Source organism: Erithacus rubecula (assembly GCF_903797595.1).
Source record: "Erithacus rubecula genome assembly, chromosome: 1".
Lineage (NCBI taxonomy): Eukaryota > Metazoa > Chordata > Aves > Passeriformes > Muscicapidae > Erithacus > Erithacus rubecula.
The window spans coordinates 63,182,646-63,210,175 of record NC_136658.1 but is presented as its reverse complement, the minus strand read 5'-3'; the positions used below and the strand labels follow the sequence as shown (position 1 = coordinate 63,210,175).

The 27,530-nt window shown below is 34.0% G+C and overlaps 1 protein-coding gene across 2 annotated transcripts in view; it reads right to left on the bottom strand.

The window, feature by feature from the left end:
- Nucleotides 1-27,530, bottom strand: part of DIAPH3 (diaphanous related formin 3) — a 203,895-nt gene that overhangs the window by 145,196 nt on the left and 31,169 nt on the right. For both annotated transcript variants that reach the window (XM_079314821.1, XM_079314820.1), the window contains 12 exons: nt 25,772-25,846; nt 25,622-25,691; nt 25,114-25,250; nt 24,558-24,663; nt 15,100-15,210; nt 14,578-14,696; nt 13,746-13,862; nt 12,424-12,542; nt 12,240-12,304; nt 11,529-11,633; nt 8,985-9,320; nt 7,893-8,007 (listed from right to left, as the gene is read on the bottom strand). In XM_079314821.1, coding sequence (XP_079170947.1) covers nt 7,893-8,007; nt 8,985-9,320; nt 11,529-11,633; nt 12,240-12,304; nt 12,424-12,542; nt 13,746-13,862; nt 14,578-14,696; nt 15,100-15,210; nt 24,558-24,663; nt 25,114-25,250; nt 25,622-25,691; nt 25,772-25,846 — 1,475 coding nt within the window. The remainder of the gene's footprint in view (nt 1-7,892; nt 8,008-8,984; nt 9,321-11,528; nt 11,634-12,239; nt 12,305-12,423; nt 12,543-13,745; nt 13,863-14,577; nt 14,697-15,099; nt 15,211-24,557; nt 24,664-25,113; nt 25,251-25,621; nt 25,692-25,771; nt 25,847-27,530) is intronic.

The following is a 27,530-nucleotide window of genomic DNA, read 5'->3' as shown; positions in this document are numbered from 1 at the left end:
GTTCCAAAGTTGTTTTTCTATTCTGTTGGTACTTATAGTTTAGTCCTTATGAAACTGAGTAGACTTTTTTGATCTCTGGATACAGGAAAATAATATGAACATCCTCTAAGATCTTACTTGTTCACACCGTGGAAACATTTTCTAGTAGAAATCAAGAAAGGAACACTTTTATTGCTTCTAAAACATGAAGCCTTCAAAGGTTTTTCCTATCACAGTGTTGGGAAATGGGACTGGAGTGTTTTTCTTACCCTGAATATACTGTCATATTTTCATCAAAAATGAAGTGACTGTATTTTGTGTAGAAATAAACTATTTAAAAAATAAATAAATAAAGAGTCAATTGTTTGAAAGAAGAAGGTAAAGGTGAACTAAAGGAACTACTCTGTCCAGGTACTTGACTGAGGAAAAAAGGCAAGCACTCAATCTGGTTTGAAGCTGACAGGAAATAATTGTGTGTAAAAGATAAGAAACAATCTTCTAGTAACAGCATATACTAGAGCACTGTCAAAAAGAAAAAAAAAGGTAAAATAAATTAAAATTAAGGCGAAGTTAATACTGTGCTTAGGTAGATGCTTACAAATGCTGTAGCAAACTCTTCAATATTTTTTCACTATCTGACAAAGTAGTTCATAACTGGAAACACAAATCAAAATACCTTATCTAATAAAAGTTTTTCTAATCCTATTAACAACATCTGCTGACACACTCTTTTCTACAGTCCTATCAGAAGAATGATCTGATGTTACTCATGATTCTGACATAGATTAGGGCACTGATGACACAGTGGTTCAATAATTAATTAATTCAAGGGAGAATTCATCCTAAGAAATTGTCAAAGAAGGAGAATAAAGGGGAAAACATGCCACAATTTTAGCTTCAAAAAAAACTAACTACAAAAAAAAAGTCAGGGTATATTAACCACTGCTATGCTGTTTGGTTTTTTTGGGTTTTTTTTTTTAGGTTTTCTATTCTATTTTTTGTTTGCCACACATTCATGGAGTTATCCAGATATCAAAGTCAGGTTTTAGGAGTTATTCACGTCCCATTTCTTTAAATACATTTAACAGCCTCAACAACTGAATGTTTTTCCTATCCACAACAGGACATCAGAAAAAAAAAAATTAAGCTGAATTAATTTTCCTTAAATTGGGTCTGTTGTGCTGTGACAGTAATTGGTAAGTGATCTCTGTGTTTTTAATTCAACACACAAGCTTTTCTATTTTATCAGAGAGCAGTTAGGTGGGCATCTGGCAGCCAGCCAAGCTCAATGCACCACAGAAGTGTACTCTACCACAGGTTCCTATACATCACTCTCTACATAACAAATATGATTTAGTACAAATATTTTACAAGGAAAAGAGCAGATATCATTATATTTGCTAAGAGTATAAACATCTAATATAGTTACTACCAAACAACACTAAATATACCATTCACCATGTGAAGATGATACACTCAAGCTGCAAGGTACCACTGAAATTTCAATGCTTTAGTTGCTGCTCCTTGCAAATGCTCAGAACTTACTCCTGCCTTCTTCAGAAAGAAAATGTTTTTCCTTATTTCATTTTATATGCACAAATCTTTTGGAAGAACCGTGCTTTCAGGACAGTTAGGATGATACTGAAAGGCAGCCAAACAAATGCATAGCAGGCTTTATTTACTTCTACATGTACGGTTACATTAAAAGGTAACTGGTTACTTACTGCTGTATTATAGCAGAAGCTACTAAACAATATTGTTAGCAGTCTTAGAGGTTTGTAATAATAAGATTTTACAAGAAGTACAGTTTGGAGCTACCTCTGATAAATCCTGTGAAGGAGGAGGAAAACACGAGGTTCGTGGGCATCCATTCAGATGGATGACAACATGTTCTCCAGCTTATGCAAGGTAGGCTTTGGTGTGTTAAACACAGCACTAAACTGATTTAAATCACTAATTTAATCTTCTTGGTAGCATTTACTCTATTTTCTGATTTAAAATATTTGAGACTTAATTGGCACTATAGCACCTTAGGTCTTGATTTTTCTTACAGAGTATACAGAGAAGAAAAAAATTAGAACTATCTTGACCTTTTCAAGTCAAGTGCCAACAGAGATAGTACTCCCACAGAAGTGCTTTATTTCTGAATAATCAAGTCTGGCAGGAGCTCTGGTGTGATGGGATCAGACACTGCCATTTCCAATAAGATTAGGATGAAAATCTGTCCTGGTTGATAAAAAAAAAAATAGAGAGAGATCATGCAATCTTTCTCTCTCAAGTTTACTAGATTAATTCCCTTTGATATCTAGAAAAGAAAGAATAGAACATTTCTAATTTTTTCATGCCATCTTCAATTAGCTGCAGTTATCTACATATTGCTAAAAATAATGAAGAATTTACACGTGATTTCTTGTATGTTTGATGTGCAATTTCTAATCCCCATTTGAACTTTATCACTTTAAACATAAGTGTCTTTGGCTCAAGCCAAATAAACTTATTGGTAGGATATTTATAAATACAGCACATTAATTATAAAGCACATATTTCATGAAACTACTGGCTTTCTTGTATTTTGCATACATGAGATGTCCAAATTGTCATTTTGGACTGAAATGCTTCAAGATTTCTTTTTTGGGTAGAGGTTGCCTTCAAGCTCCTAAGTCTCGGAATCACCTTGGCAAACCTATTCAAGCACTCAAAGGATTACTGTAAGCATTAATGTAGCTGGAACTCTCTTGTTATCCTGAACACATATCCCACATTATACCTTACCACCACAGTCTCACTATGTTAATTACAATTACTCATTTCAGTAACTTACTGCTATAATCTTCTCCACACCAGTACTCTTCAAAGCAACTCCACAAACCCAGTGTTTGCATATTAAAATTTACCTTATTTCAGTATTGTAAGTCTTAAACATAGCAGTTTGAAGCTACTCCAAGCAACCTGGAACTCATATCAATGATTAAAAAACAAGAACTGTAGTAAGAGAGGTTCCTAGAGACGACATTATGCCTCACATCTTATAATCCATTCTCCGCATTTAGCAAAAGAGAAGGTTCTTTCCTCCAAATAAAAACTTACCCATTTCCTTTGGACTATTTATCCCTGAATTTTTCTAATATTCTTTGAACCTACTTAACTTCTGTCTCCAAGTGGGCCCAGCAAGTCCTTAGCTAGGTTAATTTACAAAAAAATAAATACACATTTTAAAATTAGCTGAAGTGTCCTTTGTAAGAAATTCAAGATTCTAAATGAGTATGTGAAGAACATCCTGTTTATAATTCTCTAGATACATTTAGTGAGTTTTCCCATTATCTTTTCACTTTTACATTTTTAATGCTAACTCTTTTCTTGCAATACTATCTTGAACTTCCCTATCAAGACACATGTGGTTTTTTTACACCATAGCTTTAGTTGCTGGCAATTTTTCTGTATTACAATACAAACTTTACTCAAATCTTGGATATAGTTAAATCTCACACTTTATTATCAAAATACTCAGCTTCTCTAGTCTTAACATTTTCTCATCACATAAGTGTTGTGATGCAAGAGTTAATAATACAATATAATATTATTAGAAGGAATTTCCATTCACAAGGTTTTGCACAGGAGGTTTCCTGTATCCCACAAGATTTTCACGATTCTACAGCTCATGCTATCTTTTATACAAAGTGTCACTCCCCTGACTGTACATCCTGTAATTCCAGCAAAGTTAGCAGCATGTTAGCTTTACAGACCAGTGATTATTCTTCCATCAGGCTTCCAGTGCATTACAAAGCAGTTGACATCCAATAATGAGCATTTGTGTTTGTTCATCTTATCTCTTAGGACTAAATAATATAAAAGGACATGTAAGCTCCAGCTCTGCTATTCAGTATTTGATATATCAATTAACTTTAAGTCATATATTCAGTTAAATGTTTTCCAAAAATTATAGTAACAGTTTCCTTTAAAATCATTGTTGCTGAAAAGGCTTTACACAAATTTTCTTTGTTGGTCTGAGATCATGAGGATAACCCTGGTTGATAATTCTTAAACTCTTGATATTTTATTTCTTTGTCTTTCATGTTTCTTCTAACCACCCTTTATACCAATCCTTCTTCTTACCTTTAAAATTCACCAGATAACCAGAGATCACCCATGCAAATCATTTACATTCATCACCTTATTTTCAAAACTTGTAAATTACTTTTCTTTCACCCCAGAGAATAGTCATGAAGCTGTCAGAGGTACACAAAACCAACTCTACCCAGGTAACCAAATCGCAACAAAAACCAAAGGTCAAAAGAAACCCACAACAATGGTAACCACAATGACAATCCAGTGACATTTCACAGGTTATGAGTTCACTGTATCAGCCAGGGATATCACCACGACACTGACAGGAACAATGAACCTAAAACATGCAATCACACACTGACACACACAGAGCCCTCTCACTCAGGCTTTTAGGACAAAGGAGTTGGTTTGCCATTATGTTCTTGACTAAATTCTAAATTAATGAAAAAGAGATCACATTTCATCTTCAGTAAGCTGCTACCAGAATACCATCAGCAACTGATGCTTTGATACTTCTCAGTGTTCATCTCATGGTATTGTTATAAAATGTGTTGCTTTCACATAATGATTCAACTTTTGAAAAGTGACAAAACCAGCTTTATAACATGCAAAAAAAAATACCCTATTATCATGCATAGTCTATGTAGAGTTTCCAATACCACCATCAGCCTGCATCACAGTGAAAACATTTCCTCCTGTAAAGTATCGAGACTGCTGCCAGCAACAAGTCAGAAAAGTGGTTATTTCCCACTACTCCCCTTCTCAGGGAGTTATTACCCCATTCTCAGGGGGAAGACTCTAGATATTTTGAACAGGTTTCCCCACCTCAAAAAAAAAACCAAAACCAAAAACAAACAAACCAAAAAACCCACAAATACAAAAAAAAAAAAGAAAAACGGTAACAAAACACAAAACAAACAAACAAACAAAACTATTTTTGAATTAGTACAACAGAAAATCATCAATATCATTAGAGGGCTGAAACATAAAGTTGCAGACAGAAAGTTTAAAAAGTTGTCCATCTTGAGAAGGATAATAAAGGACAAGGAAATACTTACTGCTGTCTCAAACGACCTGACATAAAGCTGGAAATAGAGGGAACCAGAACTTTTGGAGGTGCCCAACAAGCAAGGATAATAGGCCCAAGTTTCAAGAAAATATATACCAAAAGATATTATGAAAAGAAAATTCACCACAATGACAAACATGGGGACAGATTGTCCATCCCTACATCTCCACCTTGAGAAGTACCTTAAATTCAGCTGAAGAAAGTCCTGAGCTACATAAACTAGACTGATCCCTTTACAAAAAGCTGTTGGACATCAGGGGTTTCTTCCATGGTTCATATATCTGAAATATCTCTGGATATACTCAACAAAGGTTTCCTACAGTCTGAAGTTAGGCCCTCTCTTACTTCATTATTCTTGCAGTAGTATTTCTTTCATACCTCCATAACATCTTCAGTTTTTCAATTGCTTCAATGCCCCTTCAGAATCAACACATTTTGTAACTCCTATACAAACATCTGCTGAATCTTCAAATCTACTCTATACTGTTCTGTATTCTTTTTTCTAGAGAAAATTCCTCAGTGGATTATTTACATAGACATCAGACTGCCTTTTCTAGATCAACACTGATATACTTTTGGGATATTAGCAGGCAAAACGCACCAACTGAATATCTGAGTATCTCCATTGGATTTTACTTAATGGTATTAAAATTCAGTTACAGCATCATTGAACATTCTGATCCCCACTTCTTCTACCAGATACCTCTTCTTATGCAAAGATTTTAATGAAAAGAGTGCATAAACAGACCCTTCAGCAGAGTGGAAACCAGCTTATTCTTTGCATGCCATCATTTGGCTACAGAATCATTTTCAATTTCTCATCTTTTTGCTTTTAGACACAAAGCTTTAGAAATAGTCAAGGACTGTTCCAAATTTGAGTGTAGTGAATAGCTTGCTGATTCTACTTTGGAGAGCCTAGTGTTAAATCTCCTCAAGACTGTGAAGAAAACTGTACGTCTCCAATTTCTTTGGTATGTTTTGTTATAATCAGTAAATTAAGTATAAGCTACAAAGAAGTATCCCCTTTCTCCATGGTCACAAGAACAAAAGCAGTTGCTTTGTGGTCCTCTGTACTGGAATTCATGCTGTCAACAAGAGACCTTGAGGTCTGGTCCTGCCTACTAACACACTTAAGCTTTCATTTAAAGTTCTGCAAACCACTCAGTTGAACAAAGACGAAATTTAGCTCCACATTGCCCTTTAAGCACCTACTTTCTGTTCTAAATAAAATCTTTAGTGTCTCCACTTACTTTGAAAAATTGAGATGATGGCACACATATCACCCATGTGGGGTGAGATATTTCAAAACTTAAAAATAAGAAAGATTAAGCAATAACCCTCACTTGTAAAATCGAAACAAATCTGTCCCCGGAGACCAGAGTCTTTAAATTGCTACACACACACACACACGTTTGATGTACAAGTGTACTTCACTGACTTTCCAACTGTAGATCCAGTAACTCTCTTCTATTGGGTTTTGTCAAAACAATGTATTCAGTCCATTCAGTTAATATTGAGGGATGTTAATCTTGTTAACTCTAATGTTCTTGCTGTCTGTGGAGACTCACAATCCTCTTCTGAGCCATTAACATGTTTGGCCTGAATATCATCTTGTCTCCCAAATTTTACTGTTTAATTACACATAGGAAACTATTTCCTCCAGTGGCTTTTAAAACTTCCAGCCCACTAATTCAGGGAACATTCTTGGGAATTCTCCCAACATTATAAAGGCACCATAATTAGCTTCTAGACTTATTTTAATAGATTCAAGCAAACATGTCTATGGTGAGGTTTTTTTGCCCTTTTATCTTTTTACAACAGTCTTGGTATTATTAAGTATCAGCTGCAACAAGCTATAATACTTAAATCAGGAACAGTGCTAAGGCATAAAAATCATGCTTTGACAAGAATGTAAGAAAGATCTTAGTTATTGTATAAAAATATTGGATAATACATATCAGAGCATACCCAAAAAAAAAGGAGAAATTTGAAAATTCCATGTCATTCTACTAATAAAAATATAAAAAACGAATTTTTAAAACGAAGTAAAAATACAATAACCTCTATTCAATTTGCAAAGAAATTAAACATTACAGCCCTTTGGCTGCTCTAAAGTATTATATCTCTGATACCAAAAAAGGAGGCAGAAAAAAAATGTGTCAGGAAGTAACAGGCATTTTATATATTGGACAAAATAACCTAAACTACTGCTAAAATGACTTAGCTCCATGGAAAGGAGAAAATTTTAAAGTCAGGAATACTTTCAAATATTTTGTTCCTTCACAGTGTTTTAAAAGCTAAAGCAGCTAAGCAAATATGAAAGGAGATCTATGTTCCTAAAGGTTTATCAGAAAGTACAAAAAACTTACTGAAATACTACCATCAATCATGAATTCAACACACATCAATTATCATATCAATAAGGGTAAACACATCACCTTTTGGGCTCCAGATTAGATGTCAGTGATGGTATTCAGATAAAATTCTATAAATATTTTTTTAAATGTGATAAATAAAATCTGTATTATCCAGAAGAATTTCTTGGTTTTTTTCTGTAAGGTTTTCCTATAGCTTACACAATTTTTCTCATGCTTACATAAAATAGCCCAATATTACTGCTTTATGCAATCTAAGATTTTAAGACATTTTTCTTTACATCTCCCACTTAGAAATAAGAATATTAATGCTATATTCTGAGGACTTTTTCATATACTTATTTAAGTAAAAAAATGTTAAAAGTATCTTGAAAAGCTGAAAATTAAATCAGTCATCTACTTACCCCTTTTTTGACAACAAAATGTAAGTTCCAATTTGCAAAGCAGGTCAGCGTTCTCATATTTTTCTTCTTCTGCCTTAACCCAAAAACAGGACTCTGTCATTTCCTGAGGCCTGATCTATATGCAAGAAACAAAACAAAATTTTATTAATTATTTTGATACTATGCAGAAACTGCGCTCCGTAAAGTCTAAAGTACATTAAATATTTAAGAGCTCTGTAAAACATGTGAACCTTTAGTACACAACTCATCTTCAGAGTTGTTAATATATTTCACACTAAAAATAATAATCTTAAAATAAGTAGGTTTGAAAAAAAATTATTCTAACAATGCAGAGAACACACCCTGTTATCCAAGATCTAATAGAAGCAAATTAGCTTTGGTCTAGATTTAAAACTTGGGCAAACTTCAAGTAATCTCTGAACACAGTTGGTTTAACTAGACACTAAGTACCTTACTTTTCAGAATGTAGCTTTGATTATTTCATTAATCGTGAAAATATCTTTACTGACTTGTTTGGGTCTAAATAATTAGTTTCCAAACTCAGTAGACTGCTATACTTAATCTTGTCACAATGGAGAAGGAGAAGAAAACAAAACCAAAACCAACCAAACCCCAAACTGAGTCTATTTTTTGTCAGCATTAAGTTTATGTAAGTACATTAAAGTACTACAGACAAATGGAGAGAGCTGCACTCCTCCTTTCCAGTCCAGACTAGATAGATTCAAGACATTTGTTTGGAAACTATATAGCTATCAGTATAGTTCAGTCACTGATCCAACATAAGGGATCTACATGTCATAATAGCACCTAGGAAGCATAACAAGTATGTTGCTATCAAGGTTGTTTTATTCTAGACCAGAACTGATTTTTCCAGCATCTCATAAAGTCAACAGATACTTGCCTGGATGATTCATGGGTTAATGAAACACAATTTTCAGAAAACAGTGAAACGCTAAAGACAGAAAGTATTCATATCTTACATAATTTTAACTAACATGTAAATTGCTTATCTAGTGTTACTTCTGACAATCTATTTCCCCAAGTTTAATGTCAGATTTTACATCAAGTAAAATCAATATTAATCAACACTACCTTAGACCAGTTGAGTCTCTTCATGGTAACCTCAGGTTTGAATTCTTTTTTAGGCTTCATTCCAAATGGCAAAGCACATGAAGGCGGGGACCACTGTATTCCAGGCAGGCCTGGTAGAGGCGGTGGTGGAGGAGCACCACCAAAACCCAGAGGAGCTCCCAAGCTGTTCAGAAGTGTTGGAGGAAGGGGGGGAGGCGGTGGTGGTGGAATTGATCCATTAGAAGGCAGTGGTGGAGGAGGAGGGGGTGGAAATTGATGTGGTCCTGCACCTTCCAGTGGAACAACAGATGCATCTCCATGAGTTGATGGCAGAAAACCAGGTGGCAAGGAGCCATACTGATAAGGAAAATATTCTTACTCAGTTTCACAGTTTTATCAACAAAATGCTATAACATAGTTTATACATTAAATCCAGAAAGCCAGTTGAAAGCCAATGCCCTTTGTGTTGTATAGAACAGTCAAATAAGAATGATAACAAACCCAACGTGCTTTTGATTTCATGATCAGAAGTGTCAATGTTTGAAATGGACATTCAAACCTGGGGGTCACACACCAAAAATGAAAAACTGAAATGGTGTTTCCCACTCTTCATATTTCACTGACCATGAAGGGTATGGTAGATATCCTGAGATCTTATTAGACTACCATGGTTTAGTTCAATTTATTTTTTAAAAGTAACATCCTAGTCTCTGTTGTGCTCACCCTACAAATGACAGAGAAACATTCCAAGTACACAACAGCATAACCTGAAGAGATAAATAATTCTGTTGAAAAATAGGTATCTTCCAATGTAGGAGCATTCTCATTCTACAGAATTAAAAACATGAAGCAATTATGAAAAGCAATCCTTTCAAAAATTAAGCTTCCTCACAAACTGGCTTCTTATTCCATATAGAAATGATATCTATAATGTATCCAAATAGGATTAGGACTTCAGCAAGTCTAATAAAATTACTTCTATTATTTGAAAAACTTCTATCATAGGTCAGCAAACATAAATAAGAAAGTATCTGACAAAAACAACAAAAGCATAAATTAGATATATTCATCCACTAGTGATAGCACTAATTATCTTTTCAACTAAATATGATCTGAAACTGGCTATTTTAGAAAATAGAAGAAATATAATACGCAAAAGATTTAAAATTTCTGAAAGGAAATAGCTGAATATGAATAAATACAAATAAATGCATGCATAACAGAATGATAATGTTTGAATTTCTGAACAAAGCATTGTTTAAACTGACAAATTGCCACTGAACAGTTGGGCTCCAGAAATGAAAGAAATAAATCAATACATACCAAATGCAAGAAGAAAGTAAAGGAATGAGACCAGGGAAAAAAATAACCATTAGAGGTAGAAGTCAACCTGCTAAGTAGCAACTGATACCATATGGAAGCCAAAGTTTAAAAGTACTAAGCTGTAGTAGTCAGTTACCAATTTCATGTATCCTATTAACAACAGTGGATAATTCATGGTATGAAAATTAGTGAGCAGATTCATATGTTATGCTCTCTGTCTGCATGTAAAAATAAGTTACATTTAATGCAGTGAATAACAGAGTAAAATAGGGAGGAAATAAATTTCACTTACAAAAAATATTTAAGTATGTTTTCAAGACACACACAGAAAAATACTTTCTTAATGAATGATATGCCACTCATACTTGTTTTTTTTGGAAACCAACAATTTCTATAATTTCTTTCCTTAAATGTTTGACTTTGACATTAACAATTAATTTTGACCAGAAACATGAATTAGAATGACATTTCTAAACAGACCAAAGCAGAGCTAAATTAATTTTTTTCACTAAGAAAATTAAATCCAAATGTTACAAAAAAAAAAACCCTCAGAAGTATTAAAACCCCTATAAGCATGTCTTTCTGATGTTTTCTTTTTTAGCCATTTTTAGTCTATGCTTCTTATTCCAGAAATAAGACACAAGAAAAATCACTTGGCCACACAATCTCCTTACACAGATTTAAGAGTTGAAGTAGTTACAAGTTAACTCAAGTATTACTCTCAAAAAACCTGCACTATTCCTCTCCATCACATTTTATAATATCTATTTATGCTTGAAAATTGAAAAATTATCAGGAAATGTTCTTATCCAGCCACAGGTTATTTATTTCACTGCTGGATATCCATGGTAAGGCCTCAGTATAGCAAACTGCATAATAAGTAATTTCCTGTGCAGGGATAAAGATCACAATGATGAATGCTAATCTAAAAGCATAAGACTTATTACCCTATGTGGTTAATTACTTTGGAAATCTGAAAGCAAAACCCAAATGAAACCTAAGAAACTAGTTTAATTAACTGAGCTCAGGCATAAAAGGATCATCTGGGAACTCACAGCTAATTAATGTCACATTACAATTATTTGTATAAAACAGAAATAAAGGAAACTAACATTCAGTAATAATCAATAACAAAGATTCTTTGAAAAAACTCTCAACTGTACAACCAGAATCTGAAGAAGATGCAAAAGGAAGTCCCTTTCAAAAGCATTATTTCACACATTCATTTATACTGCCTTTTACCTGTGATTTAAAAGCTTGTAATTCTGTTTCAAGTTCATTGATTCTCTCATCTTTTTTTTGTAGCAAGGCCTCAGTCTCCTGATGAACTACAAAATCTTTTTCAAACTAAGAAAAGGAAAAAAAAAAAAAAAGAAAAATTGCTGGTACCAGTCAGTTCTGCATAGTTTCTTTAAATTCCAACTTTTCCTTTTGTGCTTGTTAAAACTAATGTGATAACAATACCCAGGATACATGTCTGCTATTCCAACTTCCATGTGTCTGCTGAGTGGAAGAATCATTTGTATCACCACTACAAGTCTTTAGTATATGAAATGGTATAAAGCCCAAATGTATATTAAGTTAGTATTACACAGAGTGGCTTAAAAGCCATGGATGTACATAATACAGTCTGTAGATATGAAGGAGCCTATTTTTATTCTCCCACTGCTTATTTCGTTAGGGAAACTGATAACTGTTGAAATAAAGTATTAGTTAGTTTTTGGAAGAGTTGTACATGAAAACTTATTTAGGAGGAAGATTCTCAATTAAGGTTAGCTACTTTACACCTTATTTGGCTTTGTAGTTTACAAGGAACATCCAAATTTCCTCTTTAACACAGAACAAGTAGTAAATGGAAGTTAAAAACTATGCCATGGTTCAGTTACACCATTCATTAATATATTAAGTAACCCCATGCCTATCTTATGATCACATGATGTAAAAATTACTTACTTTTCTGGAAAGTTCAGAAGCTTTCTCTTCACATTCTTCCAATCGTGCTTTATCTACACAAACATCTTGAAAAAAATCAACAAGCACACTTACACATATGAGGGGAACACAAGATTCTTAATCACCCACTCAGTTTCATAGAAGGAAGTACAATGTTGTAATCATTTCCAAACATAGTACTTACCTAGCAAGTGGCTGAAATTTATATCTAATCTCTTACGATATGTGAAATCTGGGTCTGTTCCATTTCGATGTAACACTATCTGTGACACACACTCTTCAATTAATTTGAAATACTGTGGACTAAAGACAGAGATGAGCTATTTTACAGCATATTTATTTATGAATCTATACTTAAAATCTTTTCTATGAACAAACTAAGGTCAAAAGCTTTGGGCTGATTTGTTTCAATAGAAAGGTAAAAGTTTCAAAGGAAAATTGCTTTTGGCAGTTTATTACACAAAAATTGTTTACAAAAAGCCTGATAAAACAGTGGCCCTAACAATAAATAATTCATGTATTATGGAATCTACATCTCCTTCCCTAGGGAAATATATGAAGGAAAGACCACCTTCTGCTTCCTCTCAGTAAAGAGAAGGCTCTTCCTTCAGCTTGATTTCACTAGTATTCTGACTTTTGTAAGTACAAGTGCATTGCAGCCCTGCTTCAGTGCAAGGAATGAAAAACACCTTGTTCTAAAATGCCAGGGGGTATGACAGCTGGGTCACTTGCCCAGAACATGCAAGCTGTGAATTCAAAGCTTTTCAGGTGGAAGAGGTCTAGCACAGATGTACCCATAGCAGGCAAGCACCCTTAACCTTTAAACGTACATCTGTGCTAGACCTTGCCTGAAATGAAAGGTTATGCAGAACATTGTGCAGAAAACAGATGGCCCCTGTTCAGTTCATACCTCTTTCCTCCAGAATTTCCTCAAAGACAACACAAGAGTTTTGGAAGGAAAGTATTTGTCAGCTTGAAACACTTAATGTTTTATTAACTGTTTCCCTATAATTTATCTGATGAATTTTCCAGGGGACACAAGCACGTTTTCACTGACCTATAATGGATACTGAAAATATTCAACTCCAACCCAAAAGTTACTCTTAATTAGGCATACGTTCAGATTTCCGTATGAAGTGCACTTTTTTGCACTTTTGTCCTTTGACTCAAATACACCACAAAATTATAATGCTACTACCATGATTTATAACTGATTAAGACATCTCTCCTGATCACTTATACTTGCAATCAATAAGGCTCAGCTCTTAACAAAAACAGTCTTCTATATTTATAAAATAAAGTGATACACTAAGCAGATGAGACAAAACATATAGATGGCATTATTGATTCCAAGTTGATTCTTTTAAACATGAGCTCACAAATCATAATCCACAAAGAAAGACTAAAACTTATCATTAAATTTATATAAAAGATATTCTATTAATGACTGAATAATAATAATAAAAAATTATCCATAGTTAACATCTACCACAGCATTAAACATACCGGATAAAATAATCATTTCTTATCAGCAAAAGATGTTGGAGAATAGAAAGAAAATATCCTTCAGCACTAGTGTCCTTAACTGTATTCCACACCATGTTGTAAACATCATTTACTTCAGTGAAAATGTTAAGGAGAATAATAAAGAACCAAAAAATTTCAGTCAAATGTTTACTGATAAGTTCTTTAAACAGAAATTATAGCAGAAAAATATCCATTATATGCTTTATTTTATTAACATTTGTCCTTCTGATATCATGGAATCATTTATGTTGGAATAGACTTCTAAGATGATCAAGTCCAACTATTATCCAAGCACTGCCAAGTCCACCATTTAGCCATGCCACTACATGCCACATCTAAAAATCTTTTAAATATCTATCTCCAGGGATAGGGACTCCACCACTTCCCTGAGCAGCCTATTCCAGTGTTTGATAACCCTTTCTCTATGAAGTTTTTCCTATTATGCAATCTAAACCTCACACAGCACACCTCAAGGTCCTTTCCTCTCATTCAGTCACTTGTTACTTGGAGAAGTGACTGACCCTCGCCTCACTATAGCCTCCTTTCAGGTAGTCATTGCGAGCAACAAGACCCGCCCTGAGCATCCTTCTCCAGAATAGCTCTCTCAGATACTCCTCATATGACTTGGGCTTCAGCCCCTTCTCTGGACATGCTCCATGTCCTTCTTGTTGGTGAGGGGCCCAAAACTTAGCATAGAAGTCAAGGTGCAACCTCACCAGTGCCCTGTACAGGGGAATGATCAGTGTCCTGCTCCTGCCAGCCACACTATTTCTGACATGAGTAAAGATCACATCGGTCCTCAAAAGGATATTCTAGTTCAGATCTAATATCTTCTAAACGATGAGAGAATTCAATCATGTCTTCTTCTTTATGCTCATTGAACACTTTCAGCTGAATATCTAGTGCTTCATTCTTTATATATTGTAGTTGCTGCAAAGAAGAAACAGAGCAAGGGCTTGCAAACATTTCCGTATGTGAATAAATATAACTTCTCAATAAATAAAAGTTTAAAATTACAAGAACATATGAGTTAGATTAAATATTCAAAAGGTAAACATAACTTCAGGCTGGCTTAAAATTTTTGCACAACAGTGTGTCACATATTCTTAAGCTAAGTCATAAAATACCAAGTAATCAGAGTAAAGCTCAGAAAGCACATTTCATCTATTCATTTTTATTTTAAGGCAGATTCTCATATCTGACTGCTCTTTCTCAAACTTAATAAAATGCCTTTGAAAATAATTTATTAGAATTTTTCCCTCATTCCCCCTCTCAGGCTTAAATAATTTAAAAAATCAAATAGTTATGCAAAGAGAGATGACGAGATGCTTACTGGCAATATCTCTTTCAATCCAGTGCGCATAAATTCATTTCTGATGTGGAGCCTAAAATCCAAGTCATCAGGAGACGTAACGAGAGCATTGATGAGCTGCATGCAAGCTACCTGTAATACAGTAAATAATAATCTTATTTCTAAGATTTCAATATGCATCACAATCAAAAAGATGGATTAAACTAATAATTAGGATTACATAATTTCTAATTATAAAACTACTGTAATCTTACCAATAAACTACTTAAATTCCTCATCGACCTCATGAGCCATAAATATCAAATTCTAGTTCATAAATTTACATTAAAATTATGTATTTTCTCACTGCATTTAATTTTGTCATTCTATACTAATATCAAGCTCCTTTAGCCAATGAATTTTAGCAGATAAAGCCTAACAGTCAACATATAAAAATCATTGCAAATAGACATATATCTATATATATATAAGAAGTTAGTGACATAATACAGTCTGTATATAGTGAAGTATTTTTTTCAATGCTGATTAAATTAAACTGAGCCTTAAGAACAGAATGGGTTTTTTTCTACTTCTTATTGAAATAGCCATTCTTTAAACATACTGAGCATTACAGAACACTTCATGGGAAACACTCCTTCAGCTCAAAAGAATCAGGCCAACTAGTAAATAGTCCCTTTTCTGAAAAATCAAGAAAATCGTCTTGAAAACCCACAGCCAGGAGCAGCAGGAATTCCCTGTCCAGATTCACAAGCCTTTAGAACAGCAACTCATTATCTCTAATATGGATGTAAACAGCCATTATTTCCTTTATTTATCCTTTTAATTGCTCGCACATTTTGCTTCAATTTACAAAAAATATGCTATTCAAGTAATTCCAGCATTTTAAGGGCTTTTTTAAAACACCAGATCATTAGAATTCTATTGGAACCTTACATGCTATGTAAACAATTAAAGCCATCTGGTTCAAATACTTTGCAGTAAAGCCTTTCATAATGATGTATCCAGTATCACCTTTTGCCTATGGCATAATGATGATGCATTATGTCATAGGCAAAAGGTGATACTGGAAAGATGCTATCCCAGTCATCTTCAAAGTATGCATAATTCCAAATACTGAATTTACATATGGTCACAAGAACAACTAGATGTGTAAAATGCTTTGGTACAGACTGTGAGAAATAATAGCACCCATTAGGTTTCCAGAAGGAACATGCTAAGATTACATAATAGCACAGACCAGAACCATTATCCTACCTTTATCCTACTGCAAAGTATGTAAGCATGAGAGTATATATTATTTCTGCTGAGATGCTATGGAGGTGAATGGCAATTAGCATAATTTAGGCCTGTTTGACTGCAGTGTTAGTCTATTCAGATGAACTTACACTAACACTCTAGAAGAGAACAGCTTAGTTATGAGACTAGAGATGGAACAAATGTAAGCAACCTCTTAATGTGAGAGCTGTGAACCTGTTGAGAAAATCAAGTCAAGCAGACTCTGAGCTACAGCAGGTTGTTAGGGACCAAGAGCTAGAATGACCCAATTAAGCATGAGGCCTTCTCCATCCAATCCTATAAATGATGGCATTTGGAGTCACTTGAAGTGAGAACCTCGAGGGCCCCATAACTCTGCACCAGGAGCTGGGATCATCTTTTCAACTTCTGGAGACATCTGAATGGACAGGAATGCTCAGGGGAGGATGCCATGCCTGGAACCACTGTACTAGCCCATCAAATACTTCTCCTGGATAAAAGCTGCCACAACAGCATCCATTCTTAAATTACTCTGTCACACTCCATACCTTGCATCAACAACTTCAAAACAGTAATAGAAGGAAGGAATAAGCTTCACTTCTTACTTGAAGGAAGAGCAGAAATTAATTTCTATTCCCTCAGAACTTCTATGAAATTCAGTACATGCAAATATCTAGATTTGCGTAATAATATTAAAGAAAACTTGATTTTATTTTATTGACATATAAAAGGAAAATCACACTAAATTATTTATGTAAAATCATAGAATGTCCTGAGTGGGAAGGGATTCAAAAGGATCATCAAGTCCAACTCCAGCCCTACACAGGGAAGATCCAAGAATCACACCTTGTGCCTGGGAGCATTGTCCAAATGCTTCTTGAACTCAGATAGACTTGGTGCTGTGACCACTTCCCTGGGGAACTGCTCCTGTGCCCAACCCCCCTGTGGGTGAAAAATTGATACCCAATCCTAATATCTAACTTGAATATTCCCTGACACAGCTTCAGGCCATTCCCTTGGGTCCTGTCACTGGACACCACTGAGAAGAGAGCAGTGCCTGCCGCTCCCCTTCCCCTCAAAGGAAGGTGCACAATGCAATGAGGTCTCCTGTCAGTCTCCTCCAGGCTAAACAATACAAGTGACCTCAGATGCACCTCATACAGCTTCCCCCCAAGGGTCTTCTCCATCCTCACTGCGCTCCTAAAGAGATATTTTAACAGTCTTATTTCTTCTTATATTGTGACACCCAAAATTGCATACAGGACTCAAAGTGACTATTTAAATCAACTACATAAATGTTAAGATAGACTTCTGTAAATTACTCTAGTGTTAGACAATAACCAAGTTACAACATCTACACGAAATAATACAAATGGGGGCAGGGGAAGGAATCAAAACTAATCAAACATAAAAACATATAAACAGAAACATACAGAGAACTTCGAAGGACAATTTGCAAAAAGTAGCTATGATTAACACATGTAATTCCACAAAGATAACAAAAGAAGGCAGAATCTGTAGGTCAGTAAAAGACCACGGTGTAAAGGAGTGCCCAAAGAAAACAAAGCAACACAAACTCCAGCACTTTGTTATACTGGTGTGTGAAAGGAGATCACAAAGTAGAACAGAGACAAGACAGTTCAAGGGTAGCGGAGGAACTCAGAGAACCAAGCCAACATGAGAAGTAACAAAAGAGCATTCAATCCTCAAACATTCATAGCTTTAAAAAAAACTGAGGAAAAAATGACTTGTTATTGCATCCAAGTTTGTACTGAAATGTATTGAGACACTGAAGAAAACAAAGATGGCAGAAATTATACTGTCATTAAAAAGGCCATTTTCAGGAAGATCTGGAAAACTACAGATTGGCAAGTTTGACTCTATACAGCAGAAATATATTTAGCTGAGAACAAAATGGATGAGTAATACAAAAAATGTAATATGAATAAATAGACAGTATAAATAAATGGCTTTGCAAAGCAAAGTCCTATTTCATAAATCAATGAATGGTGTTTGAAAAGCCCAAGGGGCTGGAAAGAATGCTCCAATCTAAGTCTAGACTTCAAAAATTTAAACAAGTTTGCAAAATACCAAAACAATTGAGAAAAATGTAGAAAACAGTATGCTAAGAAGACAAAATAAAAAAAAATTCTAGCATTATTAAATAATAATATTGAATTTTATGTTTAAAAGTTTGTTTATAAAGAAGTTTCTATGGCTCAAAAATTATGTCATTGTACTAAATTCTGTTGAAGTAATGTTTTGTAATATTTTCTCCCCTGCCTTACTGTAAGTCTGCCTTGGTATGTTTTGTAAGTAAAGAGTTTAACAGATCTGGCAAGGCAATGGAAGCCTGTTCCTGTCCTTTCTCCATATTCTTTATGGCAAGGGCAATTAGATCATCACCCGATGAGCAAAAATAAATAAGCTCACATATCAAAGAGGAATATACTTAATGGCGTTTTTTTCAGAATGGTATTGGCATTTCACCAGTAGCACTCAGTTTTACAAGAACTCAGTTAAATAGGAATATAGCTATATAGGTATATAATAATACCACAATATTGACTGTTTTGCCTTAAATAAAGTATATTTCCTGGAGAAAGATCTTCCTGATTTGAGGCTTCTTTGAAGTTATAAATAAGAAACAACCTTTGGTTATTCTTCTCTTCTTATAAAGCTGCTAAATTGATAACAAACTGAGCCTTTAACTGTCACAGTGGATTTTTCATATTTGTAATGCCTGTCAGAACAACTCTCATGATACTTCTCCTCCCTGAAATGTGTTATTTCCCTTATTTTATACAATTTGCCTCTGTACATATGTCTACAGTATTCCAGAAACTTACAGGAAAATAGGACTTTTTTAACTTATCAATTATTTTATTAAAATTCAAACAAAGTCTCTGTATTACTCTTGAAGCCTGTTTCTGTGCAAGTGCTTTTTCCTAAGACTTACTCAAATATGTGCATTACTGCCAAAGCATCACTCTACACTAGGTAACAGAGAACTGGGTGCTAACCCCAGCAAAGGAAACTACAACAACCAAAAGATAAATACAAATAATATAATTCCCTTACATCCAAATGTTGACACTACAAAAACAAAAACTTTAAAACCAGCTAAAGGTGCCCAGTTCACTTTTCAAAAGTAGACTAAATAAAATCTTCCAGGAATTGTCTCAGCAGCACTCAACGTAGAAGAGAGGTTCTGCTGCACAACCAGTACTTCTGAACACAGAAAAAGCTCCTCATATTGAATATTTGTCTGTAGTCCTCTACAGTCTTATTCAGGACACGTGGCCTTGTAGCCCACTTATTTTTGCTAGTAACAGTCTACAGGTTTAGTATGAAGCTAACACCACATTTCCAGACCTCTCAGGCCTCATTGAGTCCTGGCTTGCCTGTCTGGAGCTCATTTTTGGCTTATTTCATTGTAATAGGATTTGACTAGTAACAGAATCACTATCACCCCACTAGTTGTACATTTTTCTTAGACTTGCACAAGTCTCTGGCATAAAGTTTACCATTACATACATTTCTGTAACTAGTGGATGGAATATGACCATAAATTAAATGCAGCATAGAAAGGTATAGGCATGGGATGGGAGTGGAGAAGTGTTAGCACTACTGAGAGCAATTTTATTAGACCACTAAGACTTCACTTAGATGAAAAATTAAATTCTTGGCTTTGAATACCAGGTGTATTTTATCAGCACACAAACTGCACAAGTTACAATATCCCAACAGAAGAATTTGGATGTAACAAGTGGTTTAAAATGCAAGCAACCAAACCAGTTAAATTTTCTGCAATAAAACCTCACAAAATATATTGTCTTATTATCTGAGTATGGGCTTTATTCTTCAAGCTTTTTGTATTTGTTTTGGTACAAGTCCACCTTATGAGTAATTGTCTTCCCCTTCAGCATCCAAGATGAAAATTTTTATTTCCACTAATTTTGATCTAATTTAGTTGAAACAAGTTATACCATCTCAAATTCATCTCTCTGGAGTATAAAATCTTCATTCAACTGCATTCAACTGCAATTTCTGGATTCAATTAGTTGTGCCATTCAACACCAGTAATTCAGTGCATCGATAGCTGCCACCAATACTTGCTCTCCTGTTAACATCAGTGAGGCATTTCAATGATTGTAGACTTGACTACCATACAGTCAGTACTATAAGGTTACATTTACATTTCAACTCCATGTTGTTTGATTATATACAATTTAGAGCCTTTGTCATTATTGTCAGCAGTTTAAAACACAGTATGTTTTCCTACAAAACACTGTATGAATGGACTGTTAAGCAAGCAAAAAGCATTTATCACAGATGATTTAAGCTATCAGCGAAGAGTCAATCAGAGACTGAAAAAGTACTGCTGTGAAAATCCTGATTGAGAGCAAACGATAGTTTTACCTTTCAGATAGCAAGGAAATTTCAATGAAAGGATGTCTACAGATTTAATTGTTTCCAAAAAAAAAGATTATATTTTTTTTTAATTTACCAAATTGATACAGTACATGTGCACATGTGCTATTCAAACAGAGCCATGATACAACAATGAAAAGCAAGAAATTCATCAATAAGATGTACTACTATTCTAGTATTTCTAGTCAAATTTGATAAAGTGGGAATTCAATTGCAGTTCATAACAAAACCATATTTTAGCGTTCCTGGAACAAACAAGGCAAAGATGCACTGGATATTATTAGCAAACCATTTATTTGCATAGGAATTGAAAGTTGTGTTGGAAATAGAAATAAAGTGAAAGTCCCAAACACAAGCCTACAAAAAACAGAAAAAGTTGTACAAGAGAAAAAGTTATACAAGAGGAAGGAAAAACAAGTCTAAGCAAGGCACATTACTTACAAATCTAAATTTGAATAAATGAGATCACAAAATCTTTTTTCTAAGTTTAAAAACTTTTTAAAGGACTAATGATAAAGGCAGCAGTAGGAATCCAATAATAGATCACAAACATTTAAATCATACTTCAAGTAAAACTAATTCAATACCTAGCAGTTAGCATAAAATACTTAAAATCACACAAGATCACAATAATTTGAAATTAGTTTGTTCAGTCTTGACATTCAGGTAAGGTAAGCTTTGTTCTGATTGACCCTATTACATAAGCAGTTATGGATAGGACCTCATTAGCACAGAGCAACCAAGAATCATCAAGTTATTGAGGAAACCAAAATGTCACAGCCATATCACATTCTTATATTATTAAATTATAAAGATTAAATGTTATTCCCTGACAATTGAAAATACTGGGAGGATAAGGCTACTGATGAATCTTTTACTTTGTCACAAAAAATGCTTCTCCTAGGATATGCATGAATCTGCATGTTTCCACAGGGATGAGTGGTGTTCATTTTCCAGGAACTTAACCAGAAAAGGAAAAATTACACCTTTGCTTCACCATGGCACCTCTTCTCAGTCCTAACTGGAAAATTAGGAGTTGGCCCCTGCAACTACATCTGTATGGAAGAATAGCACTCTCCTGTTAGTTAAACCACCTGCTTGAGAAGCAGTGTTGAAAGCTGATGATTAGAGAGTATAAGCACTCATTTGATTCTACTAGAAGAATGAGAAGTAGGCAACAAACAAGTTGTTCTTGTTTTCATAACTTTCTTCCATATCAAAATGAGTTGTGCTAGAAAAGCTGTATTTCCTGCCTCTATGACTTGAACAAGCAAAGTATTAGATTTTTCAGTTGTCATCATAAACATACAAGATACCAGATTGCCCTGTATGTGTTTTAGACTTAAGATGTTCAACTATATTTACTTTAACCAAACCAGAAACTTTATATTACTCCTGGCAGTAGTTATATTCTCAGAATAAGACTACTAATTGTGTCTTGAAACAAAATCAATTAAGTATGATTTCCATAATTTTGGATTTTATGCAAGAGCATCCTCTACTTTCAACAAATGCAAAAAATAGATAGAGCTTTCACTAAAAATACAAAAATCACCCTACTGAGGCCTTTTATGCATTCAGTCTTCTAGTACCAGAAATGTTAAGTCAATTCAAATTTGAAAAGGTCAGTTGTTAGTGTCAAATTGAACTGCCACAAAGCAAGCATACATAAGTCAAGCAGACAATCAAAGCAAGTATGCCAAGTAACTGACAACTGTAAACTTCTGTCTCATTAAAACACTGTCAAATTAACCACCAGGTCAATGTCATTGTTAGAAAAGTTTACAGCTGATTCACAAGAGGAACCTTGATTTTCCTGGTATTAAAAAAAAATCTAGCAACCATTTATTAAGTCAAAAAAAGGAAAATATCAAAAAGCCTTTTAGCAGAAGGAACATACACTAATGAAAACAAACAGAAAAGAACTTTTAAAGAGTTTCCATGTCTACACAAGATACAGCAAACAAAACATTACCTATTTGCAGGAACTTCAGGCTAACACTCTCAGCAAAGCCAAATGAATATATTTAGCATAGTATTTTAACAGAATTATTGCAACGGTAACATTTAAAGCAAATTCTCATTTTTAACAATGCTTCTATACCAGAGGATAACAAAATACCAGATGGAGGTATAACTCAATCAACAGAAGGCATAATTAGTAGGAACAAACTTTTTTAAAATCTGAAGAGTAGTCCTAGAAAAATAAAAATTGCTACTGCATAGGTAACTGAGCTGAAGTTTCCTGCACTGATTTGATAATGTCACCAGTGGTATCTTGCTCCTGGAGCTGAGCACCCCTGCAAACAGTGGGTACTCATGATGCATAAAACAAGAGGGACAAAGGATTAACTTAATTTTCCTGATGGTTCAAATAGAGTAATGGGCTGCTTTTAGGTGAGTTTCACATGTGTTTTCAACTACAAAGAAAAGGAAGCTACAGAGAGTAACTTTTTTCTGTATTAAAGCTACAGTACTTTTTTTTTCTTCACTAAATCTACACCAATGCAAATATACAAGCCCTGAAAATTCTGCATCACATGTGAAAGGCTAATACTTAAAAAAAACTCCTCCTAATTTCAACTTGGTAGTCATTAAATTCTTATATGCTCTACAGAGACTCTTGAATTCTCTTAACTTAGATACAACATCCTGAAATTGAAAAAGAATTTTCGTGATCTAAACATTTCTCCCAACTGAATCAAAATATCTTTAAAATTTCTAATATCCCAGAGAAAAGTTGCTATCTCAAAAGTTTTTTGAAATTCCATAAAATTTATGGATAGCCCAGGGAAACTGTGGATGATACCCCATCTCTGGAAGTGTTCTGGAAGGTGAAGTTGGACTAGGTCTTGAGCAACCTGGTCTGGTGTAAAGATGTCCCCTCATGGTACCTGGGTTGGAAGCACATGGTCTTTTTAAAGGACTTTCCAACCCAAAGCATTCTATGATTAGAAGAAAGAAGAGGTAAGGAAGAAGGGAAAATTTTTCAATATTCTCCACCTTTATAGAGATATTATTCCTTCATGGTTAGCTTTTCTATGAGACAAATGAAACAAACAACAACTTTTATTGTCAGACATGGACTATTTAATTTAAAAGCTAGTAATTCAAACATTTCTTTCAAAATTTAGATTAATCTTTTACTATTTTTGCAATAGTTGGAAAGAATTACAATTATGAACAGCTCTCAGTCCAACCAGATTATATTAATATCAATGAGCTCACACCTACACTCTCAGACCAATGATTTATAATGATCATTCAAACACAGTGTAAATCCTTTGTACCTTCCTGCAGTAAACTCTACAACCAACGGAAGCAAATTGCAAATAAGACCCTCTGAGTGCAAATTTATGATATCATAAAGTGAGAATGAGAGACAGACCTCCTAATGATTTAAAACATTAATTATAAAATGCTGTTGCCTAAAACCTTGCTTTTTTACTATTATTAATCTTCAATTTCAACTAATATTGCCAGAAGTTATATAATCTTTTTGCATCAAACCTATGATTTACCCTTTATTTTAAATATATACTGTCTTTTAACTTGCAAATGTAAGATCTTAGTGAATAGAAACAACAAATTGACCTGCAACATCCCCATGTTTCCAGGCTGAATCTTCCCATGCCACATCTTAAAAGACAAAATTAAAAACAATATTCCAAAATCTGACCCCAATTTGAAACAATATCTCTACTCCTTTTTACTGTAATTACTTTTTCAGTTCAGAAAAATACGTAATTTTGTTTTTCTTTGTTGCGGTGGTTAAAAAAAAAATTACTTACTTGCAGCTGAACTGAATTATCCTGAAGACCTTCTACAATAGGAGAGAATCTATCAACATTCCTCTCCTCTGCTGCTGCTGTTACAGCTTCCAAAATTTTTTCAAGGCTGTGAGGACAGAGAATCGTTTCATTCAGGAGAGATATTCAAACTGGTTTATTTGCTGTCTTAAGAGACATGTTGCCAAACTATTCATCTGCCTGAATTTCTTATAAACAAATTTAGGAGGTTTAAGCAATACTTGTTGCCTTAAGAGATATTTGTAACCAAAGAACTACGTACTGGACTACAAGGATTAAGAAAATTATGCTAATAAATATTAAGCAGAAGAATTGCTGCATAACTATTTCCATCTTACCAGATCATCCAGGTGTGAAAAAGAAAATTCATTGATATGACCATGATAAAAAAATCAGAAAGGTATTCTGAAAACTGACAATATAATAAAGATACTACTTCAAAACTAATTTAAAAATGTTATCCTTTCATTTAGATATAAGTATAATTTAAGATATTGCAAAATTACTGTACTATTTCTTGTTTCAATACAGTACTTACATGTTTTCCTCTCCCACAATACACATTGCAGATAAGAGTTTAACTATATCCGTCATCATGTTGGTTTGCTTGGGATCAATTGCTTTGGCCAGCAACAAAAGGCTCCTCTCTTCTCCCAAAATTCTTTCCAACCCATACTAAATAACAGAAGAACATTTGTAAGGGAGGGAATCCAAATGGCTATTGAGTAACGACACCAATGGTTCCCCTCAAGTAAGTATTTATAATGACATTTAAGCCTGTGAAATAGTAAAAAAAAATAAAGGAGAGAAAACTCCCAAATAAGTAAATTATTCTGTAAGAAGGGCATATATCAGCATTAACAGTTTACATTATTGTCTTGGAATATTTCTGCAGAGAGAAAGTGGCAGACTTCTGGCAGACAGAAAGAACTTCAAACCATAACTGTCTAACTCACCACTTCAAATTGCACCAAATTATACTCATTATGTACCTTATCTAATTGAACTGTAGTAATTTAGTTTCTAGATTTTAAAAAATCCCATACCTTATTATTCATGAAGGCTCTCAAACACTGTACAACTTTATGCTGACTCTTCTTCACAAGTCTGTCCTGACTGAATAAATAAAATATTTAGTGTCAATAAATGCTGTTTAAATATTAAGAAAAGCTAAGAGTTTTATATTAAATCCTTACTTTTTTGTCTCAACCAATCGTTCCAAAACATCCAACAGCAGTCCCAGACCTTCTCGGCCAAAGTTTTCAACCCAGCTAGAGAGAAAGAAAAAAGACATTTAAAGCACTTGACATTTTGAAGACTAATCACAGTGAAAGAAAATTGACACCATAAATAAAAGCAGGTATAACTGGATGGTTTTAAACCCAAAATATCTCCACGATAAAACAACAAAAATTTAAAATTTCAGCTACTACCAAAGGCACCTTTTGATAAGGTTAAACTCTTAGCCAGTTGTTTCTACATAAGACAGAAACTTCATGGTCCTGTTTAGTATTGCTCAAAACCCATTGATATCAAATACAAGTAATGGCACACTGACAGCAGCACTTACAATTATAGGAAGAGAAAACCAGATTTTTTTTTTTTTTTTCTTCTAACATTAAATAAATTATTAGCATAGATTTTCTTTTTCTTGGATGGGTGTTTTATTCTGAAACAGATTAGGCAAATAACTGACAACTATTTCTGGCAGATCTGGACATAACTGTCCTAAAGATAATCTGACAAAATTAATTTCTTTGAACATTTTGTATTAGCAGAATTATGAGCAGCCACTTTGCTGAACATCCAACAGCTGGGGATGATCAACTGAAGTACTGATGCACTCTTATTGCCTTTACCTCTGTTTCCACAAGAAAAAAAACTACTTACACTACCCAAAGAAACCATTCAGCTTTTTGTCATTCTGACAAAATACTAAGTTATCAGTGCCTCTATTTTCAATGTATTTATTAAAATTGTCTTCTTCATGAAATTCAATCTGTTGCAACTACTACACAAAAGTAGAAGAAGTACTTGCAGGTAACTAGTTATCTCTAATAATATATACAGCTAGATCACTTAAACCAGTTTTATCAACTGTGCTGGCAATTGTGAGGTCAAAACACCTAAATTATTTACCTGAAGATTAGTGACCAAGATTGTCATTTTAGAAGCTTTGTTTTTATAGTGATGGGAAATAAACACAATTTTTTGCAGACAAGTATATATTTCAATACCTGTTTCTAAGTACCAGAGAGCAAACTACTCAGTAACACTTGATTTAGAATTTCTCTGGGAACTAAAAATATAATTTACAAAAGAAAGACTAATTGAAAACCCTTTGTCAGAATAACTCAGGATACTGTAAAACATGTTTCTTACCACATGAACTATTACATATTCTAAATAAGACAACCAAATTCAGAAACAAATTAATAGACGAAAAGAAGCAAATACCCATAGAGAAGACCCACATCAGGAACTCTGCCAAGCCAGACACAGAGAAAAGAAAGTTGTACAATCCTTTTTTAATCATGTCCCAAAGTTTCATTTGCATTATTTTAAACTACACTCTTAACAGTTTCCCCAAATCATGTGTTCAACCTTTGTCTTAAATGGTTACTCTAAACAAAAGGATGCAAATAGACTAGAATAGGAAAAAACACAATTTAATAAAATAAAGTCAGCATTCACAAATCAAGCTGCATGGAACAAATCAAAATTAAGACTGATAAGTGATCATTGAAGAGTTAACCTTCCTTCAATAAAGCACAGGTAAACAAAGGTTGTGCTTTCTTCTGTAGAGATAAACACTACAGGTCCAGAAAAAAATACCAGAAGGCAGGAAGGAAGAAAGCTTAAAGTAAACTGCAATGAAGAAGAAGCACACATTTAGAAATATATATGTTTTCTGGTGAACAAACTTACACCAAAGTGCCTAACTCCCATTATTGA